Source organism: Portunus trituberculatus, chromosome 11, assembly GCF_017591435.1.
Source record: "Portunus trituberculatus isolate SZX2019 chromosome 11, ASM1759143v1, whole genome shotgun sequence".
Taxonomy (NCBI): Eukaryota; Metazoa; Arthropoda; class Malacostraca; order Decapoda; family Portunidae; genus Portunus; species Portunus trituberculatus.
In genome coordinates, this window is record NC_059265.1 from 2,657,844 (window position 1) to 2,677,580 (window position 19,737).

The 19,737-nt window shown below is 40.7% G+C and overlaps 1 protein-coding gene and 2 long non-coding RNA genes across 8 annotated transcripts in view; 1 reads left to right on the forward strand and 2 right to left on the reverse strand.

The window, feature by feature from the left end:
• LOC123502275 overlaps window positions 1–2,980 on the forward strand; it is a 487,861-nt gene extending 484,881 nt beyond the window's left edge. For 2 of the 6 annotated variants that reach the window (XM_045251498.1, XM_045251499.1), the window contains exons 2-3: window positions 1,977–2,258; window positions 2,589–2,980. In XM_045251498.1, the coding sequence (XP_045107433.1) occupies window positions 2,226–2,258; window positions 2,589–2,975 (420 nt within the window). In that variant the 5' untranslated portion in view covers window positions 1,977–2,225 and the 3' untranslated portion in view covers window positions 2,976–2,980. Of the gene's footprint in view, window positions 1–316; window positions 602–1,976; window positions 2,259–2,319; window positions 2,468–2,588 lie in introns of those variants that run through there. The other 4 variants (XR_006673853.1, XM_045251496.1, XM_045251497.1 and 1 more) reach the window with 4 other exon arrangements.
• A 3,993-nt stretch (window positions 2,981–6,973) lies between these two features.
• On the reverse strand, window positions 6,974–9,737 carry LOC123502325. Its single transcript, XR_006673941.1, has 3 exons — window positions 9,654–9,737; window positions 8,396–8,484; window positions 6,974–7,032 (listed from the first exon to the last, which is right to left on the reverse strand). It is a non-coding gene; the product is annotated as an uncharacterized LOC123502325 (long non-coding RNA).
• Window positions 9,738–14,676: 4,939 nt separating this feature from the next.
• On the reverse strand, window positions 14,677–18,791 carry LOC123502321. Its single transcript, XR_006673933.1, has 3 exons — window positions 18,651–18,791; window positions 16,256–16,382; window positions 14,677–14,695 (listed from the first exon to the last, which is right to left on the reverse strand). It is a non-coding gene; the product is annotated as an uncharacterized LOC123502321 (long non-coding RNA).
• Between the last annotated feature and the right edge of the window lie 946 nt (window positions 18,792–19,737).

The window sequence follows — 19,737 nt, forward strand, 5'->3', positions numbered from 1 at the left end:
AGAGAGAGAGAGAGAGAGAGAGAGAGAGAGAGAGAGAATATTATTATTATCATCTTATCATAATCATTTATTACGAAGGAAGCTTCAAACTGTTACAACATAATGATAAAAAAAATCGTGTATATTGTAAGTACTACACGGAAGGTGAGAATGCTTGATGAAACAAATTAATGCAATTGAGTGTGTGTAATGGTTGGTTTGGAAGGAGTTAAAGAGCGTGACTAGTTTATATCCAGGTGGTGGACCAGTGGTTAGGTTCACTGGCAGCGTTTCATATGCTCGTTTGCCCTCAAGTTGCTCTTTCCTTATTGGCAGGTTGGGGGGGGTGAGACAAGAACGAAGCAACGTCAGCAGTAGCTGGAACAGTATTAATCCAGACACCACGCTCGCTACATCTCTCCAGCCACCACGCCACCACCGACCCCTCGAGTGTACGCAGCCCAGTGTCCGTCTGTGTCTTGTCGTGGGCGTGACGTTCAGCAGCGGCAGGAACAGCAACGGGAAGCTTGATCTACGTGGGTCTTCGTGCGGCGAGGTGACGTGCCGCTGCTGTGAGATTATCGGACCACACCACAGCACAGCACAGCACAGAGGAGGAGAGGTTAGTGGTTTTTATGTAAACGAATAGTGTAGGTGTGAGGTGTTGGGTGTTGTGTGCGCGTTGACACTGCAGTGGTGATAGGAAATTGTTAGTCAGTAACTTGAAGGTTGTTAGGAATGTTGAATGATAAAGGATAACTGGGTATGTGTAGGATGTGCACTGCGTCTATTGGAAGGTTAATTGTACGATGTCTGTGTGTCAATGTAGGATGTATCAGGAACCATCGCTACGTGTGTTAAATTTACTTGTAGTTGTCAATAAGGGCAGATGGTCGTTCATTCACTAGTGTGGTTAGAGTAACGTGGGTTCAGAATAGATTTGTGTAATGGCTGTAACAAGTGTAGTGTTTTCGTGGTCATTGTAGTTGTGTAGGAAGGAAGAATTACGCTTAACCTCTCCAGTACTGTGACGCATTTTCACCTTGAGATGTGTGTACGATTAGATCATTCTATTGATGTTACAAAGCGTGTATGGATGTCACAAGGTTTCTCAAGTTGTATAAAATCACCAAATAGTAACAGAAGGAATATGAAAACGCGTCTTGGTGCTGAAGGGATTAAACGGGTCGCGTTACTATAGAACTCCTTTAAGTAAGTTGTATTTGAGGCTAAAATGTTTCAGGTTAGTCATTGTGGTTCCCTCGTTATAGAATAGGTACCAGAATCGGCGAAAAGAATGAGTGGACAGGATTTCCTAACGTAACGAGGCTGGTGTTTCAAGGTACGTGCATTAGAAGCGAGATGTGGTAGCATAACGATAAGTTTGGGGATATAACCATGAAATTAGTTCTTGAAGTGGTAGGCTGGCGTAAATGGTTCGAGGTTCACGAGTGACGGTGGGAGGGGGTTTGTGTGTGGGGAGGGTTGAGAATGGCTGGGAGGAATGAAGTGAGCGTGAATGGCTCGTGGCAAGAGGAGGCAGAGTGGGAACTAACTGAATGCAGTGTGATAAAATAGAAGACAGAAGGGATGGATGGTGTGGTGCGAGTGTTTGGCTGGGTTAGGGCACTGTGAAGACGTGTAACTGAGTAGAGACGAGTGAAAGGCTGGCTGAGGCAGTGGTTGAGTTTTAGGACAGACAGATGGGGAATAAAGTGTTTAGAGTGAGTTTGGGCACATTATGGATGGAAGTGAAGACGTGAAGGGAATGTGTGGTGTTGGTCATTTAGAGATAATTAGTGAAAAGATACTGCTGTTCATGTTTTGTGATGGTATGGTGGTGGTGGTGGTAAGAATACGTAGAATGAAGAGTGAAAGGCTGATTGAGGCAGTGAAGGAGTTTGCTTAGGGTAATCTTGCTTGTTAGCTGTAGGGATAATTAGTGAACAAGTAAACAAGGTACTGCTTTGTTCATGCTTATTCTTGTCCCATTACAGGCGTTGACGATCCAAAGGCCTGACTCCACAGCGGTAATGAGCCTCGTCTACCTTGCACTTTGACGGACAACGCTCACTACCAACACTTCTAGAAGCCTCCGCCACCGCCGTAAGATTGCATCGCGCACACGGTCTACTCTTAACGACCGCCACCGCCGCTGCCGCCGTTGAGGGAGACTGGCTGGGTGAGTGGGTGATAGAGGCGAGGCAGGTGTGGTGAGGCGGAGGATTGGAGACGAGAACCTACAGATGACGGCAGACACGGAAGATTCCACTAACCAGGTAGATGAATGTGTGGCAAGATTGGTTGTGTGGGTGTGAGGATCGGGTGTGGGGAAGTTTGAGGGGGTTTGACGTGGTGTGGTTTACTGAGACTGGCGTGGGAGATGTGAGAATGAAGGGATGGGAGTGTCAGGATGGTGAAGGGCCAGGATGCTACGTCACACGGGAGACGCTGGGAGGAGAACGAGGGAGAAGGGTGTAACTGGAGTGTAAGTGGAATAACGATCGAGGAGGGCGAGTGAGAGGCTGACTGAGGCAGTGAAGTGTGTATTGTAGGACAGTGTGGCGTGGTACATATGGAGATAATCAGTTAATTTTTCTCCATTACAGGAGTTGGTGATCCGAAGCCGTGACTGCAGCGATCCCGTGCGTCCTGCACCATCAGGGAAGGACTCTCTGGCTTCGCACTGCGCCTACATTGACCGTTGCCGCCGCCGCTGCTACCGCTACTCGGAGGGGCACTGCCTCGCATTGGGCCTTCACTGCCGTCCCGCTAATACACGTGTCGCCGTCGCAGCTACTGGCACTGAGGGACTTCGCCTCGCAGCGGCCTGGCAAACACCTGCTACACCACCACCACTAACTCCACCACCGCAGTCCAGAGATTCAGCTTCGCATGGCAGACATCTCCTATTCAACGCTTGCTGCCACTACCACCTCATTATGGTGGTGTCACTGTACTTGGATCTGTTGTCACTACTGAATAATAATGTGTAAAGAAATCTTTTTGTTTCGGTAAATTTCCTTTCCTGGGAATATTTGTGGGTTGTGGGTGGTTTCAGTGAGTAGTCGCCTCAAGCTGGCTTGGATCCGTCTGACACCAATATTGCCTCCATTGACCACCACCTACACTCGCTCTAAACGATCACCCCAGAAATAAAACGCGCTAGATTTGAAGCTTTTTCTATTTATTATCATAAGCAATACAAAAAGTGGTTGTTAGGAAATGAAACTAAAGCGAAAAAGTTACATGACATCAATAACTTAATGTAAAAATGGTCCCAAAATACCATCTGGCTGAAAAATCTTCAAACGGTCTACATAAAATACAGCACTACTGGCCAAAAACACTAAAATGGTAAAAATAGAAAAAAAATGGAAAAATCTAGAAAAATGGCAAAAAAAAAAAAAATCTAGAAAACGGCAAAAAAAGCCGAAAAAATCGTACTAAGTCGAAAATACTCTAAAGAGTCTCCGGAGATAAGGTGGATGCATATTGGAGCTAAAATTAAATACAAGAGTCTCCCTACACTTTTATTCAATTTTTGACATTATTACACACAAATTGCCCACAAATAAAAAAACCCACAAATATTTTCAACTGAATAAAACAATATATATACAAAGAATACAGAGAAAGTCTACACAAATTTTCAACTTAAAAAAAAAAAAAACTGAGTATAAATTTTGAGCAAAATCCTATATGAAAAAGTTAAAAACAAAAAATACACAAATTTTCAACTTAAAATATAAGTATAAAAAAATAGTCTACAATGATTTTCAACTTAGACAATAAATAACAAATTTTCAACTTAACATCAATAAAAAAATAGTCTACAATAAATTTTCAACTTAATAATAAATAATATATAAAAAATTTTAACAATAAATTTCAACAATATACAATAAATATTAACATCAATTTATAATAACAATAAATATTAACATGAATTTTCAACTTTGCAAAATTTTAAGAAATTTCAACTTCACAAATTATTTTTAAACAACTTTTCAAGTTAACAAATATTCAAAAGAGAGAGAGATTTTCAAGAGATTTTAAGAGAGAGAGAGAGAGAGAGAGAGAGAGAGAGAGAGAGAGAGAGAGAGAGAGAGAGAGAGAGAGAGAGAGAGAGAGAGAGAGAGAGAGAGAGAGAGAGAGAGAGAGAGAGAGAGAGAGAGAGAGAGAGAGAGAGAGAGAGAGAGAGAGAGAGAGAGAGAGAGAGAGAGAGAGAGAGAGAGAGAGAGAGAGAGAGAGAGAGAGAGAGAGAGAGAGAGAGAGAGAGAGAGAGAGAGAGAGAGAGAGAGAGAGAGAGAGAGAGAGAGAGAGAGAGCAATCAAAGTAAACAATCAAATAGTAATAATATACATGAAAACAACATTTTTAAAACAACACACACACATTAATCTTGTGCCCTCCATACACCCTTGCTAATGTCATTAAAATGGTCTAATGGTACACAAATCTCAAGGTAAAATGTGTCCCAGTACTGAATTGATTAAAATAGTGAAGGCTGTGGCCATTAATCCTTTGACCACCATAGACCCTTGCTAATATCAATAAAATGGAGAGGTGTATGGAGATCACAAGATTAATGGCCACAGTCTTCACTATTTCAACCCCTTCAGTACTGGGACCATTAATCCTTTGACCACCATAGACCCTTGCTAATATCAATAAAATGGAGAGGTGTATGGAGATCACAAGATTAATGGCCACAGTCTTCACTATTTCAACCCCTTCAGTACTGGGACACATTTTACCCTGAGATCTGTGTACCATTAAACCATTTTATTGATATTAGGAAAAGTTTATAGACATCAGAAGGTTAATGGTCACAGTCTTCACTATTTTAACCCCTTCAGTACTGGGACACATTTTACCTTGACATTTCTGTACCATTAGACCATTTTATTGACATTAGGAAAGGTCTACAGAGGTCAGAAGATTAACGGCCACATTCTTCATTATTTTAACCCCTTTAATACTAGGACATCTTGAGATTTTGTGTACCATTAGACCATTTTATTGACAGTAGGAAAGATCTATAGACGTCAGAAGACTAATGGCCACATTCTTCACTATTTTAACCCCTTCAACATTGACACATTTTACCTTGAAATTTGTGTACAATTAGACATTTTATTGACATCAGGAAAGGTCTATAGAGGGCAGAAGAATAATGGCAAGTCTTCACTATTTTAACCCCTTCAGTACTGGGACATATTTCTACCTTGAGATCTGTACCATTGTACCATTAGACCATTTTATTGACACTTGGAAAGATCTATAGAAGGCAGAAGATTAATGGCCATAGTCTTCACTATTTAACCCCTTCAGTACTGGGACACATTTTTACCTTGAGATTTGTGTACCATTAGACCATTTTTATTGACATGGTCACAGTCTTCACTATTTTAACCCCTTCAGTAGAAGTACCATTAGGTCTAGAGAGAGATCAGAGACAGAGATTAGAGAGAGAGAGAGAGAGAGAGAGAGAGAGAGATAAGTCTTCACCATTAACTGGGGATTTTTAAGAGATCTTTTCATTGAGAGAGAGAGAGAGAGAGAGAGAGAGAGAGAGAGAGAGAGAGAGAGAGAGAGAGAGAGAGAGAGAGAGAGAGAGAGAGAGAGAGAGAGAGAGAGAGAGAGAGTTGTAAAGGCAGAATGACAAGATTTCTGTATTATTAAGTGGAGAAACAGTCTTGAAAACCCTGCCAGTCATCTGTGTGGCCTTGGAATACAGTGGTGGTGAGAGAATAAGGGTATTTTATGGTTCCTGAGGCAGAGTGACATTTCTACAATATTAAGTGGAGAAACACTCATGAAAACCCTGCCAGTGATCTCTGTGGCCTTGGAAGGCGTGTTGTTGAAACACCAAAGTGTTTGTGAATACAGGCCTTTGTCTGACACACAAGCAGCAACAATGCACATTCTTCATTCCTCTGAGTTCAGTAAGTGAAGGAGTGAGTGAGTGCTGAGTCAATCTCTTAACAAGCACACTGCATCTTTGTCCAGAGAATCCAACACTTGCTTCACAAACTCATGTGGGGGATTGAAATAGTGAAGACTGTGCCCATTAATCTTGTCACCTCCATACACCCTTCTTAACCCCTTCAGTACTGGGACACATTTTACCTTGAGATTTGTGCACCATTAGACCATTTTATTGACATTATTGAAGGTCTATGAAGGTCACAAAATTAATGGCCACAGTCTTCACAATTTTCATCCCCACATGAGTTTGTGAAGCTGTACAAAATCACCAAATAGTCACCACAAGGAATATGGAAATGTGTCATGGTACTGAAGGGTTAATGTCAAAAAGGGTATTACCATAGCCAAACTTTCTTCAAATGCCCTCAAAAACATGCCAAATGGTCTTAAAATACCATAAAACATGCCAAATGGTCTTAAAATACCATAAAAACATGCCAAATGGTCTTAAAATACCATAAAAACATGCCAAATGGTCTTAAAATACCATAAAAACATGCCAAATGGTCTTAAAATACCATAAAAACATGCCAAATGGTCTTAAAATACCATAAAAACATGTCAAATGGTCTTAAAATACCATAAAACATGCCAAATGGTCTTAAAATACCATAAAACATGCCAAATGGTCTTAAAATACCATAAAACATGCCAAATGGTCTTAAAATACCATAAAACATGCCAAATGGTCTTAACATACCATAAAAACATGCCAAATGGTCTTAACATACCATAAAAACATGCCAAATGGTCTTAACATACCATAAAAACATGCCAAATGGTCTTAAAATACCATACAAACATGCCAAATGGTCTTAAAATACCATAAAAACATGTCAAATGGTCTTAAAATGTCCTTATAATTAAAAATGCCAAACTGCTAATCTATCCTAACTATTCTTCATGGCTCCAGGTGTTGTCTTGTACTCTGGGTGTTGCTGATGGCTGTAGGTGTTGTAGAAGGCTTGTGTTGTGTTGTCGCTTGTCTTGTCTTGGCTTGGTGGTGCAGTGTTCCAGCAGCAGTGTCTCTCCTTGGCAGCATTCAGGGACTTGACTTTCCTGTAATGAGAGGTGCACTGTTTATATTGAGTCACCTTCACTATTTTGTAAACTGAACTGAACGCAACTCAAATGCCGTTAAAACATGTCAAACTTTTTTAACTGACCTCAAAACATGCAAAACTGTCTTAAAATCCTATCAAAACATATCAAACTGTCTTATAATTTCCTCAAAACCTGGCAAACTATCTTAAAATGCCCTCAAAACATACCAAACTGTCTTAAAATGTCCTTAAAACATGACAAACTGCCTTAAAATGGCTTCATAACATGCCAAATCTGTCTCAAATTAAAGATGTACTTACACATTAGTAGACCAATTCAGAAAAATGAGCTTTCACCTAATCTTTTCAATTAAATAGAAAAAATTTTAGTTTATTCTAAATTTCTAGTGTATTGCTATGATCTTAAATAATTAATATGCAACAAATTATACACAATGCACATGATTACAAAACAGAATTGTTACTTTCTTAGTTATGGAAATTTTACATCCTTAGGTTAACACAAGTAACTCAAAAATTAAACTTGCATTAAAATCAATATACATATATAATTCAAGCTTCCACCTATTCCAGTATGATATCTTGGAAAAGGCTACCACTACCACTGTTAATTATAAATCAAATAAGAATATGCTGTTATTTACAATAATGCAAAATGCCTAACTATATATATATATATATATATATATATATATATATATATATATATATATATATATATATATATATATAAATTGCACTCAAAATCTGCCAAACTGCCTTAATATGCCCTCAAAACCTGCCAAACTGTCTTAAAATGCCATCAAAACATGTCAAACTATCTTAAATTGGCCTCAAAACCTGCCAAACTGTCTAAAATTGCCCTCAAAATATACCAAACTGTCTTAATATGCCCTGAAAACCTGCCAAACTGTCTTCAATTCACTTCAAAACCTCTCAAATTGTCTTAATATACCCTGAAAACCAGCCATACTGTTTTAAATTGCTCTCAAAACCTGCCAAAATGTATTAAAATGCCCTAAAAAAATGTCAAACTCTCAAAATGCCCTTAAAACATGCCAAACTATCTCAATATGGCCATAAAACATGTCAAACTGTTTTAAAATATCCTCAAACATGCCAAACTGTCTCAAAATATACTAAACTGTCTTAAACTGCCCACCAAACACATCAAACTGTCTCAAAATACCCTCAACACATGCCAAACTATCTAAAATGCCCTTAAAATATGCCAAACTGTTTAAATATACCCTCAAAACATGACAAACTGCCTCAAAATTCCCTCAAAACCTTAACTGCCCAACCTAACCTAATGTAACCTAACCACACCTCCCCACACCTCACACCACACCACTGACCTGCATAAGGAAGAGAGCCGTGTGACCTCAGCGTTGAGTGGCCGAGGTACCTCCTCTCGGGTCACAGTGAAGTCACATTCCAGGGAATCCTGTGGCAAAAGGTCAGAGGTCACACAGGTCAGGTCACACTGGGATAGTAATAATAGTAATTGTATTAGCACAAGAGGAGGAGGAGGAGGAGGAGGAGGAGGAGGAGGAGGAGGAGATGTCAAATTGTGTTAAAATGTCCTCAAAACCTGACAAACTATCTTAACCCTTCTTGGCTTACGGTGATCGTACATGAATGATGATATTGTTCCGTCCAGAGAGACGGCGATCGTATCGGTAATCATGATTTTTCCCGCTTGACATTTGAAGATTGGCGCGGGGCTGTGTCATTATTTCTTGGCATTGCTCGATAATGAATTACTGGATCATATAGTGACTGAAACCAACTGATATTTCTGATATTTCAAAAATTACCCGTGAGTAGGGAACGGAAAATAAATTCATCCACCGTAAGCCAAGGGTTAAAATGTCCTCAAAACAGAGAGAGAGAGAGAGAGAGAGAGAGAGAGAGAGAGAGAGAGAGAGAGAGAGAGAGAGAGAGAGAGAGAGAGAGAGAGAGAGAGAGAGAGAGAGAGAGAGAGACCTTAGTGTTTTAGTGTGTGGAGGCCATAAATTCAGTGTTATTGAAGCAGTGGGTCTTAAAATGTCATCAGAACCTGCCAAATTGTCTTAAAATGCCATCAAAACCTGTCAAACTTTCTTAAATTGCAGTTAAAATCTGCCAAACTCTCTTAATATGTCATGAAAACATGTCAAACTGTCTTAATATGCCCTTAGAACATGCCAAACTGTCTTAAAATGTGTTCAAAACATGCCAAACTATTTTACCATGGCCTCAAAACCAGCTAAACTGTCTCAAATTTCCTCAAAACATAACAAACTACCTTAATATGCCCTCCAAATCTGCCAAACTGTCTTCAATTTCCCTAAAAACCTCCAAAATTTTCTTAATATACCCTCAAAACATACCAAACTATCTCAATATGCCCTCCAAACTGTCTTAAAATGCCCTCAAAACATGTCAAACTGTCTCAAAATGCTTTCAAAACATGCCAAACTGTCTCAAAATGCTCTCAAAACATGCCAAACTGTTTAAAAATACCCTCCAAACATGCCAAACTGCCTAAAATAGGCTTCAAAATCTTACCCAGGCTAACCCAACCTACCTAACCCGACCACACCTCCCCACACCACACACCACACCACTGACCTGCATAAGGAAGGGAGCCGTGTGACCTCAGCGTTGAGTGGCCACCTCCTCTCGGGTCACAGTGAAGTCGCAGTCCAAGGAGTCCTGCGGCAAAAGGTCAGAGGTCACACAGGTCACACTGGGATAGTAATAATAGTAATAGTATTAGCACAGGAGGAGGAGGAGGAGGAGGAGGAGGAGGAGGAGGAGGAGGAGAGGAGGAGGAGGAGGAGGAGGAGGAGGAGAGGAGAGAGAGAGAGAGAGAGAGAGAGAGAGAGAGAGAGAGAGAGAGAGAGAGAGAGAGAGAGAGAGAGAGAGAGAGAGAGAGAGAGAGAGAAATTGAAATAGCAAAAACTTTATGAAATGACAATATTTATTATTTTACCTTTTTCTTTTTCTCTCTTTTCTTCTTCTCCTCCTCTTCTCATATTCCTCCACCTCTTCCTTCTTCTTCTTCTTCTTTTTCTTCCTGTTCCTGTTCCTGATCCTCTTCTTCCTCCTCCTCCTCTTCTTGCCTTGGTCCGTCTTTCTCCATATTCTTAACACAATCTGAAATAAATAAAACTGGATTAATATTAGAGAGAGAGAGAGAGAGAGAGAGAGAGAGAGAGAGAGAGAGAGAGAGAGAGAGAGAGAGAGAGAGAGAGAGAGAGAGAGAGAGAGAGAGAGAGAGAGAGAGAGAGAGAGAGAGAGAGAGAGACCTTAGTGTTTCAGTGTGCGGAGGCCATAAATTCAGAGTGTTATTGAAGCAGTGGGTAAGTAAGTGAAGTGTTTGACAGTGACACATAGAGAATAAGTGAATAAGTGAAGTGATAATACAAGATACATAGTGACACAAGTGATACACTGCAGGAGTAATTATCACTACATCAATAAGAACACTAGCAGTCAAATAGTTGGTGGGCTTTGAGATAGGAGATACCCATAATGCCTTCTTTAGCCCGTTAAAACACAATGGAAATGCACATATTAGCTACATGCTGAGTACTAATAAAAAATTAATAAATAAAAAAAGATATTTATGTGTGAAAACCTTACAAAATGGCACATCTATCATGAACCCTTTGTCAGCGACTCCGCCACCCCGCACTGCACAACCCCACCCCCGCACCGTGTTCTGTTGGGGTGCTGACGTAGGAAGACATTCATTTCATCCCTTGTGACATGAAGCCACTTTTTGCCATAAACTTTTGTAATTTATTTTGGGTTGTCCACAAAACGCTTGGCTGCCGGGACACTGGTCCACGCACACAGCGACTGTACCACCTCGTCTGACATGAAGAGCTGGAAGCAGTGCAGACCACTCATGTCATTCCTTGGTACATCAGGATCAAAGCCACAAAAATCCTCAGTCAGGACCGGACCAGTACCGGGACGCTGGTCAGCAAAGGGATCAGATAAGACAGAGAAAGTATGGAGGGAAGCATGCAGTGCAGGGCTGCCTGGCCGCTCCTCATCCTCCACACTTCCATGTCCACATTTAAAACCATACACTCTTCGGCACTGTCCCCGAGAAACCATCCCATGCGCTCGCCTCGATTCCCGGTCCCCCTTCGCAGTTCCTCCACCCAGCGGATTTGACATCACATTAAAAGAGAAATATATGGTATATAATTTTGTTTTTGTGTAGGGGTTCCTTGAGACATGTCATGTATTTGAAGGGTTACGCAAGGCTAAAAGATTGAGAAACGCTGCCTTATTCGTTACCATATTCTCTCTCTCTCTCTTCCTTATTTGTTTTGTTTTTCTCTCTCTCTCTCTCTCTCTCTCCTTATTCGTTTTCATATTCTCTCTCTCTCCCTCTCCTTATGCGTTTCCATATTCTCTCTCTCTCTCTCTCTCTCTCTCTCTCTCTCTCTTCTGCATTTTTCATCTCTCTCTCTCTCTCTCTCTCTGACCAATAGCGTGGCTTCATATATGTGACGTCAAATCAGCTGGGTGGAGGAGCTGTGAAGTGGGAGCCGGGAATCAAGGCGAGCACGCGGGATGGTTTCTTGGGGACAGTGCCCACTCTTCTAAACCAACATATATGCTTTCCATCTCCCTTAATTGTCATCCTCACCACTTCCATCACTTTCTTCCTGGGAGCTCCTGGCCTCACTGTCCTTTTCTGGCAAATATTCCTCATGTGAGTCACTAATGAGGCCTTCTGATTGACTCTCATTGTCCTCAGAATCCTGTAATTCATCTAATAGAGCCAGCTCACCCTCAGAATCCCTCAAGGGTGACAATGACAACACCATTACACCACACTGGTCAGTAACACACTGCCCGCCGGCCACCACCCTCCCCTCAGGCCACACGGTCCCTCCCCCCCAAGCCACCGTACCCAGTGTCCCTGAAAACAGTTAGTCACTTTGTCACTGAATCATAAAAAACACACAAAGCGAGTAGATGAAGCACTGATGGAGCGATGGCGTGCATTACTTCATCGCCTCAGGAGCAAAAATTTTAAAATACCTTGAAACACCCTTAAAACACCCTAATATAGCCTTAAAACAGCCAAAAACAGTCTTAAACACCCTAATACACCCTCAAATAGCCTTTAAACAGCCCTAAAAAGCACTAAAACAGCCTTAACCAATTACCGCCCAGTGGATCATGTTTGGTGATCTGTCTTTGATGGCCTGTATCTTAAACATGCTGAGCAAATTGAGTTTAGAAAAGTGTTCTTACAGTAAGCAGAAGTGGGAGGACCTATTTATAGCAACGACATTCAAATCTCCCCAGTGGTCACGTCATTAGGAGGATTGAATTTTGTGAATTTTTGTTCATGTTCAGTAAAAAATGGTGATGAAGTGTATGTCATATTTCTTGATCCTTTTCACTATACAAGCACAACACTTTCTACATGACATGTCAGTTGAATTATCTGCCCTATCACACCATCTACCGAATTGCAAGTTCACTACAATTAGAGGTGACAAATATGGTCCACTGGGCGGAACCGTTATCAGTCACCCAGTGTGAGATTCACAGCAGCACAGCAGCACAGTTGCCTGTAGACGTACTGTATACATCCTCCTGATTCTCTGATATTGTGAATGAATACTTTACAGAGCATATACTTACTAGCTTGAAAAGTTATTTTGCTCAACAGCTGCGAAATATGTCTAATGCTCCTGTGAAATGCCTCAGTGTGCAAGAAGCTACACACTTGTTATGTAGTGAGGAGTTCAACGTTGATCATGATGCAGAAGTAATAATAGACTTGGTGAACATTCCTCCTGATGATGATCTAAGTGATGAGGATGAAGTTGATGATGATAATACACTTATACCAATGGTAAAAGATGTCCCTGGTGCCATTGAAATTCATACCACACAAACCTGGCCAAGGAATGAAGAAAAAACGACGTCTGGACTGTGTTGATACACCAGTGTGGAGTAAGAAGGTTAGCGTTAGTTATTTGTTTAGTATTATGTCATGTTTTGTGTTAATAAAGTAATATGATGATGATTAACGTGTATTCACCAGATTCTTTATGTCATGTTTACTCAGGTATTTGTCTGTGGCCAGAATTACTCAAACACTAATTCATTGATTTTTCATCATTACTGTTGGAGTTTTAACTTGGAAATGCATGTAATGCTAAATATTTACTAAAGTGCTGTTTCTACTTCCAGGCACATGATACCACGGTACTCCAAGTGGGGTGAGATGTCAAACCAAACCGAAAAGCTGAAGGCCAAACTGCACCAACAACTTGACGGTCACACACCAGTTGACATCTTTGAGGATATTTCACCGACGACATCTTTGCGCTCATAAAGCGAGAAACAATCCGTTATGCACACACAGTGAAAAATGATCCCCTGTTTAGCTTGGAAGACCATGAACCAAAAGCCTTCATTGGCTTCCTGATCTATTCTGGGTACGTCACTCTTCCTAGCGAACCACTTTACTGGTCTGATGCTGATGATGTGGCTCAAAATACTGTCAAACAATTAAGCTCTATCCAGGAACAAGTACTTGAAGATAAAAGCGTACCTACATGTACAAGACAACAACAGTCGCCCACAAGATTGCACAGACAAGGCTTTCAAAGTCCGGCCCCTGATTGATATGCTAAATTCTTCATTCCAGCAGTATGGTGTGTTCCATAAGACTTTATCTGTTGATGAAATGATGGTGAGATACTATGGTCATGATGGCCTCAAGCAATTGATCAGGGGGAAGCCCATCCATCAGGTTTGGGTACAAGCTGAGGTCGCTTTGTGGTGATGAGGGTTATTGCTACAAATTTGACCTGTACTGTTGAAGTGTGACGTCGCACTGTGCATGGAGTGTTTTGCAAATTTCCACACACGTACATGAATATGAGGTCGAATGTTCATAGCAACAAATACAGTAATGTATATTTTGTGGATGAATAGCAGCAGTGCAGCAGAAAGTGATATAAAAGAGAAATATGTGTATGCCAAGTATTAGGACTCATTTTTGCTCATGTACAATTTATGAATAAAAGGAACAAATTTGAAACATTACTATTAGCCCAATTTGTAACTAGAAAAATACGCAGATGCTAAGTATACTACGAAAAAAGTAAAGAAACCTTGATTTTTCCTTTACTAAGGTAAGTATATGCAATGGGGCCGAGACGCTAACTGATCCGCCTGCTGGATCATTTATGTCACCCTCTGCAACTCACTTAGGCTTTGACTTAAGTTATCATGATTTTTCCTTCAGCATGTCTTGGTTAGGTTACAAACACACAGCTTGCCAAAAAGTACTACAATCTCAACACGGGAAATAGGTCTGGGTGTTAATGGGTTAAACACCCTTAAAGCAGCCTAAAACTGCCTTAAACACCCTAAAATAGCCTTAAAACACTCTAAAACAGCATTACATATCCTGAAACAGCCTTAAAACACTCTAAAACAGCATTACACATCCTGAAACAGCCTTAAAACACCCTCAAAGTCTTCAAACACCCTAAAACAACCCAAAACAGCCTTAAAACAGCCTTCAATACTCACAGTTGGCTAGGTGTGTCCCAGCTGGTGCAGTTGCCATGTTCCATCCCTACATAGAGCCACTTCCTTTAGTACGGCCGGTGATCCTGTAGGGAGGAGGTGGTGGTAGTGGTGATGGTAGTGAAATGGTGTGGTTTTGTGAGCATCTGATGTGGTAATGTTGGTTGTTTGTGGTGGTTGTGGGTGTGGTTGAACAGTGGTGGTGGTGGTGGTAGTAATAGGAGGATTTAAAAAGTAGACAAATATTTTCCGGCCAAAACAAGTGAAAAAATGAGGTTTATGAGACAAAATTGTAAGAAAAAAAACACCCACACTCACCAAACACACACCACACCAGCACACACCATTCCCACACCTGCACACACCAGCAAACCACAAACAACCCTTTGCAAAAACTGGAAAATGCAAAAAAAACACACCCAAAAATATATATAGTTTACACAACAAAAAGCACACACCACACGTACACACACACACCACACCTGGAAACCTTTCCACACCTGCACACACCAGCACAGTACACAGCTTGGTGTGTGGAGGGAGATATGGAGGAAAGAAAAGGAGGTGGTGGAGGGAAAAATGAGAAAAATTGTCAGGTTTTGAAGTGAGATTTAGAAAAGTACTATTTTGACTATCATAGAAGTGAGATAGGAGACTCAAAATTGGAGGGAAGGTGGAGGAAACATGGAGGAAATAGTCTATGAAGGAAAAGCCTGGAGGTAACCTGTGGAGGGAGATATGGAGGAAACAAGACAAACATTACCTAACCAAAATGCACCCAAAATTACCTAAAATATTGCATCACACAACATCATGAAGAAAAAAACCTTGGGGTGACAATTACCAATGACCTATCGCCAGAGACATATAAACAAAATAATTGGAGAAGTATTGAACTTATTGAGGAACATAAGAGTGGCGTTCGTATATTTAGATGAAGAAATGATGAAGAAAATAATTACTGCAATGATAAGACCAAGGCTTGAATATGCAACAATACAGTGGGCTCGAACTTAAAGAAACACATAAGGAAACTAGAGAAAGTACAGAGGGCTGCAACAAAAATGGTGCCTGACTTAAGAGATTTGAGTTATGAAGACAGACTGAACAGAATGCAACTTCCGACCCTGGAAAACAGAAGAGAAAGGGGAGACCTGATAGCAATATACAGAGTGATGATTGGCATGGAAAAATGGATAGGGAAGATCTGTGTATGTGGAATGAAAGAATGTCGAGAGGGCATGGGAAAAAACTAAAAATGGCCACTTATAGGAGAGATGTGAAAAAATATAGCTTCCCTCATAGAAGGGTGGAGTGGTCAACGCAAGGAATATTCATGATTTTAAGAAAAGCTGGACATTAGTAGATATGGAGACGGGACAGTACGAGCACAGCTCTTTTCCCGTATGTTACAATTAGGTAAATACAATTAGACAAACACACACACACTGCACTCACAAACAACCCTTAAATCACACCTGGAAAACGCCCACAATAAGTTTACCTAGCCAACCCACACCAAAAAAAATAAACACTATACATAGGTAGCTATAGTTGACATTACAAAAACATACAAAAAACACACTTACACACCCACCACACTCACAGCACACCTGCAGACACCTCTCCCACACACACACACTCACCTCTCCTCTGGAACTTGGTGAGTGGAGTATGTGTGGAGTTTTGCCGCAGAGAGGGCACAGGCAGCCCGTCACCACCAGCGGCTCTCCAGGGACCAGTTGTGACCTTGTGGCAAGCCATGGTGCACCTCTGGAATAGTGGTAGTTGTTGTAGTAGTGGTAGTAATAGTATAAGAATCTAGGGTATTACTGCAGAGTTTCACCACAATCAGCTACGTGTTTTTTACCCACCTCAAGAGATAGAGCTCCTGATTACGAGTAATTTGAACCCCATATATACTAGGTGCAACATTTTTGAATGGCGACACAGATTTTTTAAAATTTAAGCGTGTTTTGGTGATGAGCCGTGACAATAGCCTCCCACATCAAACCCTGCCGCACACTGATGGTGTCAGGCGCTCGCGGCGGCTCGGCGGGCTCCTGACACACCATTGTCTGAGCATGCGCTTAATTGTTTACGCTGATTGATTCTGTTCTTTGAAACTGAAGCGGCGGCCAAGGAAAAAAAAGCATAATTATTTCCACCAATCACGACGGCCCCTGAGGTTAGGTTTAATTAGGTTAGCTTAGGTTGGGTTGGGTTGGGTTGGGTTGGGTTGGGTTAGGTTGGGTTGGGTTAGGGGTTAGGTTGGGTTAGGTTAATTTATCTTTAGGTTAGGTTAGGTTAGGTTAGGTTAGGTTAAATTAGGTTGCGTTGGGTTGGGTTAGATTAGGTTGCGTTGGGTTGGGGATTAGATTGGGTTAGGTTAAGTTGGGTTGGGTTACCTTACCTTAGGTTTAGTTAGGTTACCTTCTTTTCTGGACCAAACTCATTTTTTGTGTTCAATTTCGCCTTGTTTTTAATTCATTTACCACTTGTTTGTTGATGCAAATCATATGATGTTTCAGGGATGTAAAAAAAATGGCTTCATTTGCGCCAAAAACAAGTGCTATTTTAATTCAAAGCAAGCCAAAATCTAACACAAAAAAATGGTTTCGTGCAGAAAGGGCAAGGTGGTGAAGCTCTGTAGGTTTCGCCATTTTGCTCATGCCAACATTAGCCAACCTCAAGCTTTAATTCAAGAACACCTTTTTGCATTTCTGGTTGGAGGCATCGCTTCTTTATAGATGGGGTTAACAATGGAAGGTGTATGGGTGCATAAGGTATCTATGGAGGCAATATGGGGCGCAACAAGGCGTAGGAGGGCAGGAATCACCACCGCATATATGTGCATGTGCAGTACAAGGTGAAAAGGACAATTACAGAATACAACGAGACCTGGACAGGCTCATAGCATGGGCAGACAGGTGGCAGATGGAGTTTCATTCTAAAAAGTGTCAGCTTATGCATTTAGGTAAAGACAACACAAACTTTAACTATGAGATGGAGGGATGTTGGCTAGAGGCAGTAGAAGAAGGAAAGGATTTAGGAGTAGTGATAGACAGGACTATGAAATTTTCAAACCAATGTTTAGAAGCAAGAAATAGGGCAAATAGGATCCTGGCTTTTATAAATACAAATGTTAGTTATAAAAGTAAGGAAGTGGTGCGTAGCTTATAGAATTCCTATGTTAGGCCCCATTTAGAGTATTGCATACAGGCCTGGTCACCCCACTATAGGCAGGATATCAACATGTTAGAAGCAGTTCAGAGAAGAGCAACTAGGATGATGCCAGCATTAAAGCGCCTGGAGTATAGAGATAGATTAAAGGAATTAAACATGTTTTCATTTGAGAGGAGATGTATAAGAGGGGATATGATAGAGTTATTTAAAATGTTCTCAGATACAAACTACATAGATGTGAGATCTTTCTTTACCTTAGAGGAGGGAAGTAGGACTACAAATCATGGCAGGAAGATTAGAAAGCAAGGCTGCAGGTTAGATAGAAGAAAATATTTCTTTAGTCATAGGGTGGTACACTTCTGGAATGCATTGCCAGAGACGGTTGTAAATAGCACTACTTTGACAATGTTTAAAAACAGATTAGATAAGCACTTAAATTTATTAGATTTATAATTATGTATAGCACTGCATGATAGTTTTATAAGAAATTTACTATAGTTAAACAAGACATGATCCCCATGTATGGGGATCACAGATTGTAGAGGAATTCGCTGCAGGACTTAGCCCTGTTAATGGGCCAAATATTTAGAATTAGTATATAATGTATTGTGTACTTGTAAGTGTATCTTTAAGTACTGATGACGAGGTCGCTGTGCGACTGATACAGGATGACCTAGATGGGCCCTGGTGGCCCTTTGTTATCCTATTATTTATGTATGTTATGAGGCAACAAAACCACAAACACTCAATTATTTTCACTTGGCAAAACTTTTTTCACCTTAATTGGCGCGTCTCACTCACTCTACAAACTTCACCTAATAACCATGTACACGCACACACCTGGGAATAACTCACCTGCTCCACAAAGCTTCAAAAACTGTCAATCTCAACACAGAGCTAACAATGGCCGAGGTTTCTCACACGTCTTCTACGCAAAATGTCCACATCATCCTATACACTTCCTCTATCACTCAAACTTCTTATAAATGCAAAATCACATTCAAATAAAAGAAATCTAATACGAAATGGTAAAGGAAAAGGAAAATAACATGTGTATTATATTCCCAATACCGAAATGGAGGTGTTTGGGTCACTCATAGGATAACAAATGGCCACCAGGGCCCATCTAGGTTATCCTGTATCAGTCACACAGCGACCTCGTCATAGATACGGGTAACTGTAGGTAGTAAGTCTTATTTATTTACATAACATAACATATAACATAAATAATAGGATAACAAAGGGCCACCAGGGCCCATCTAGGTTATCCTGTATCAGTCACACAGCGACCTCGTCATCAGTACTCAAAGATACACTTACAAGTACACAATACATTATATACTAATTCTAAATATTTGGCCCATTAACAGGGGTAAGTCCTGCAGCGAAATCCTCTACAATTTGTGGTCCCCATACATGGGGACCATGTCTTATTTAACTATAGTAAATTTCTTATAAAAACTATCATGCAGTGCTATACATAATTATAAATCTAATAAATTTAAGTGCTTATCTAATCTGTCAAACTAGTGCTATTTACAACCGTCTCTGGCAATGCATTCCAGAAGTCTACCACTCTATGACTAAAGAAATATTTTCTTCTATCTAACCTGCAGCCTTGCTTTCTAATCTTCCTGCCATGATTTCTAGTCCTATTTCCCTCCTCTAAGGTAAAGAAAGATCTCACATCTATGTAGTTTGTATCTGAGAACATTTGAAATAACTCTATCATATCCCTCTTATACATCTCCTCTCAAATGAAAACATGTTTAATTCCTTTAATCTATCTCTATACTCCAGGCGCTTTAATGCTGGTATCATCCTAGTTGCTCTTCTCTGAACTGCTTCTAACATGTTGATATCCTGCCTATAGTGGGGTGACCAGGCCTGTATGCAATACTCTAAATGGGGCCTAACATAGGAATTATATAAGCTACGCACC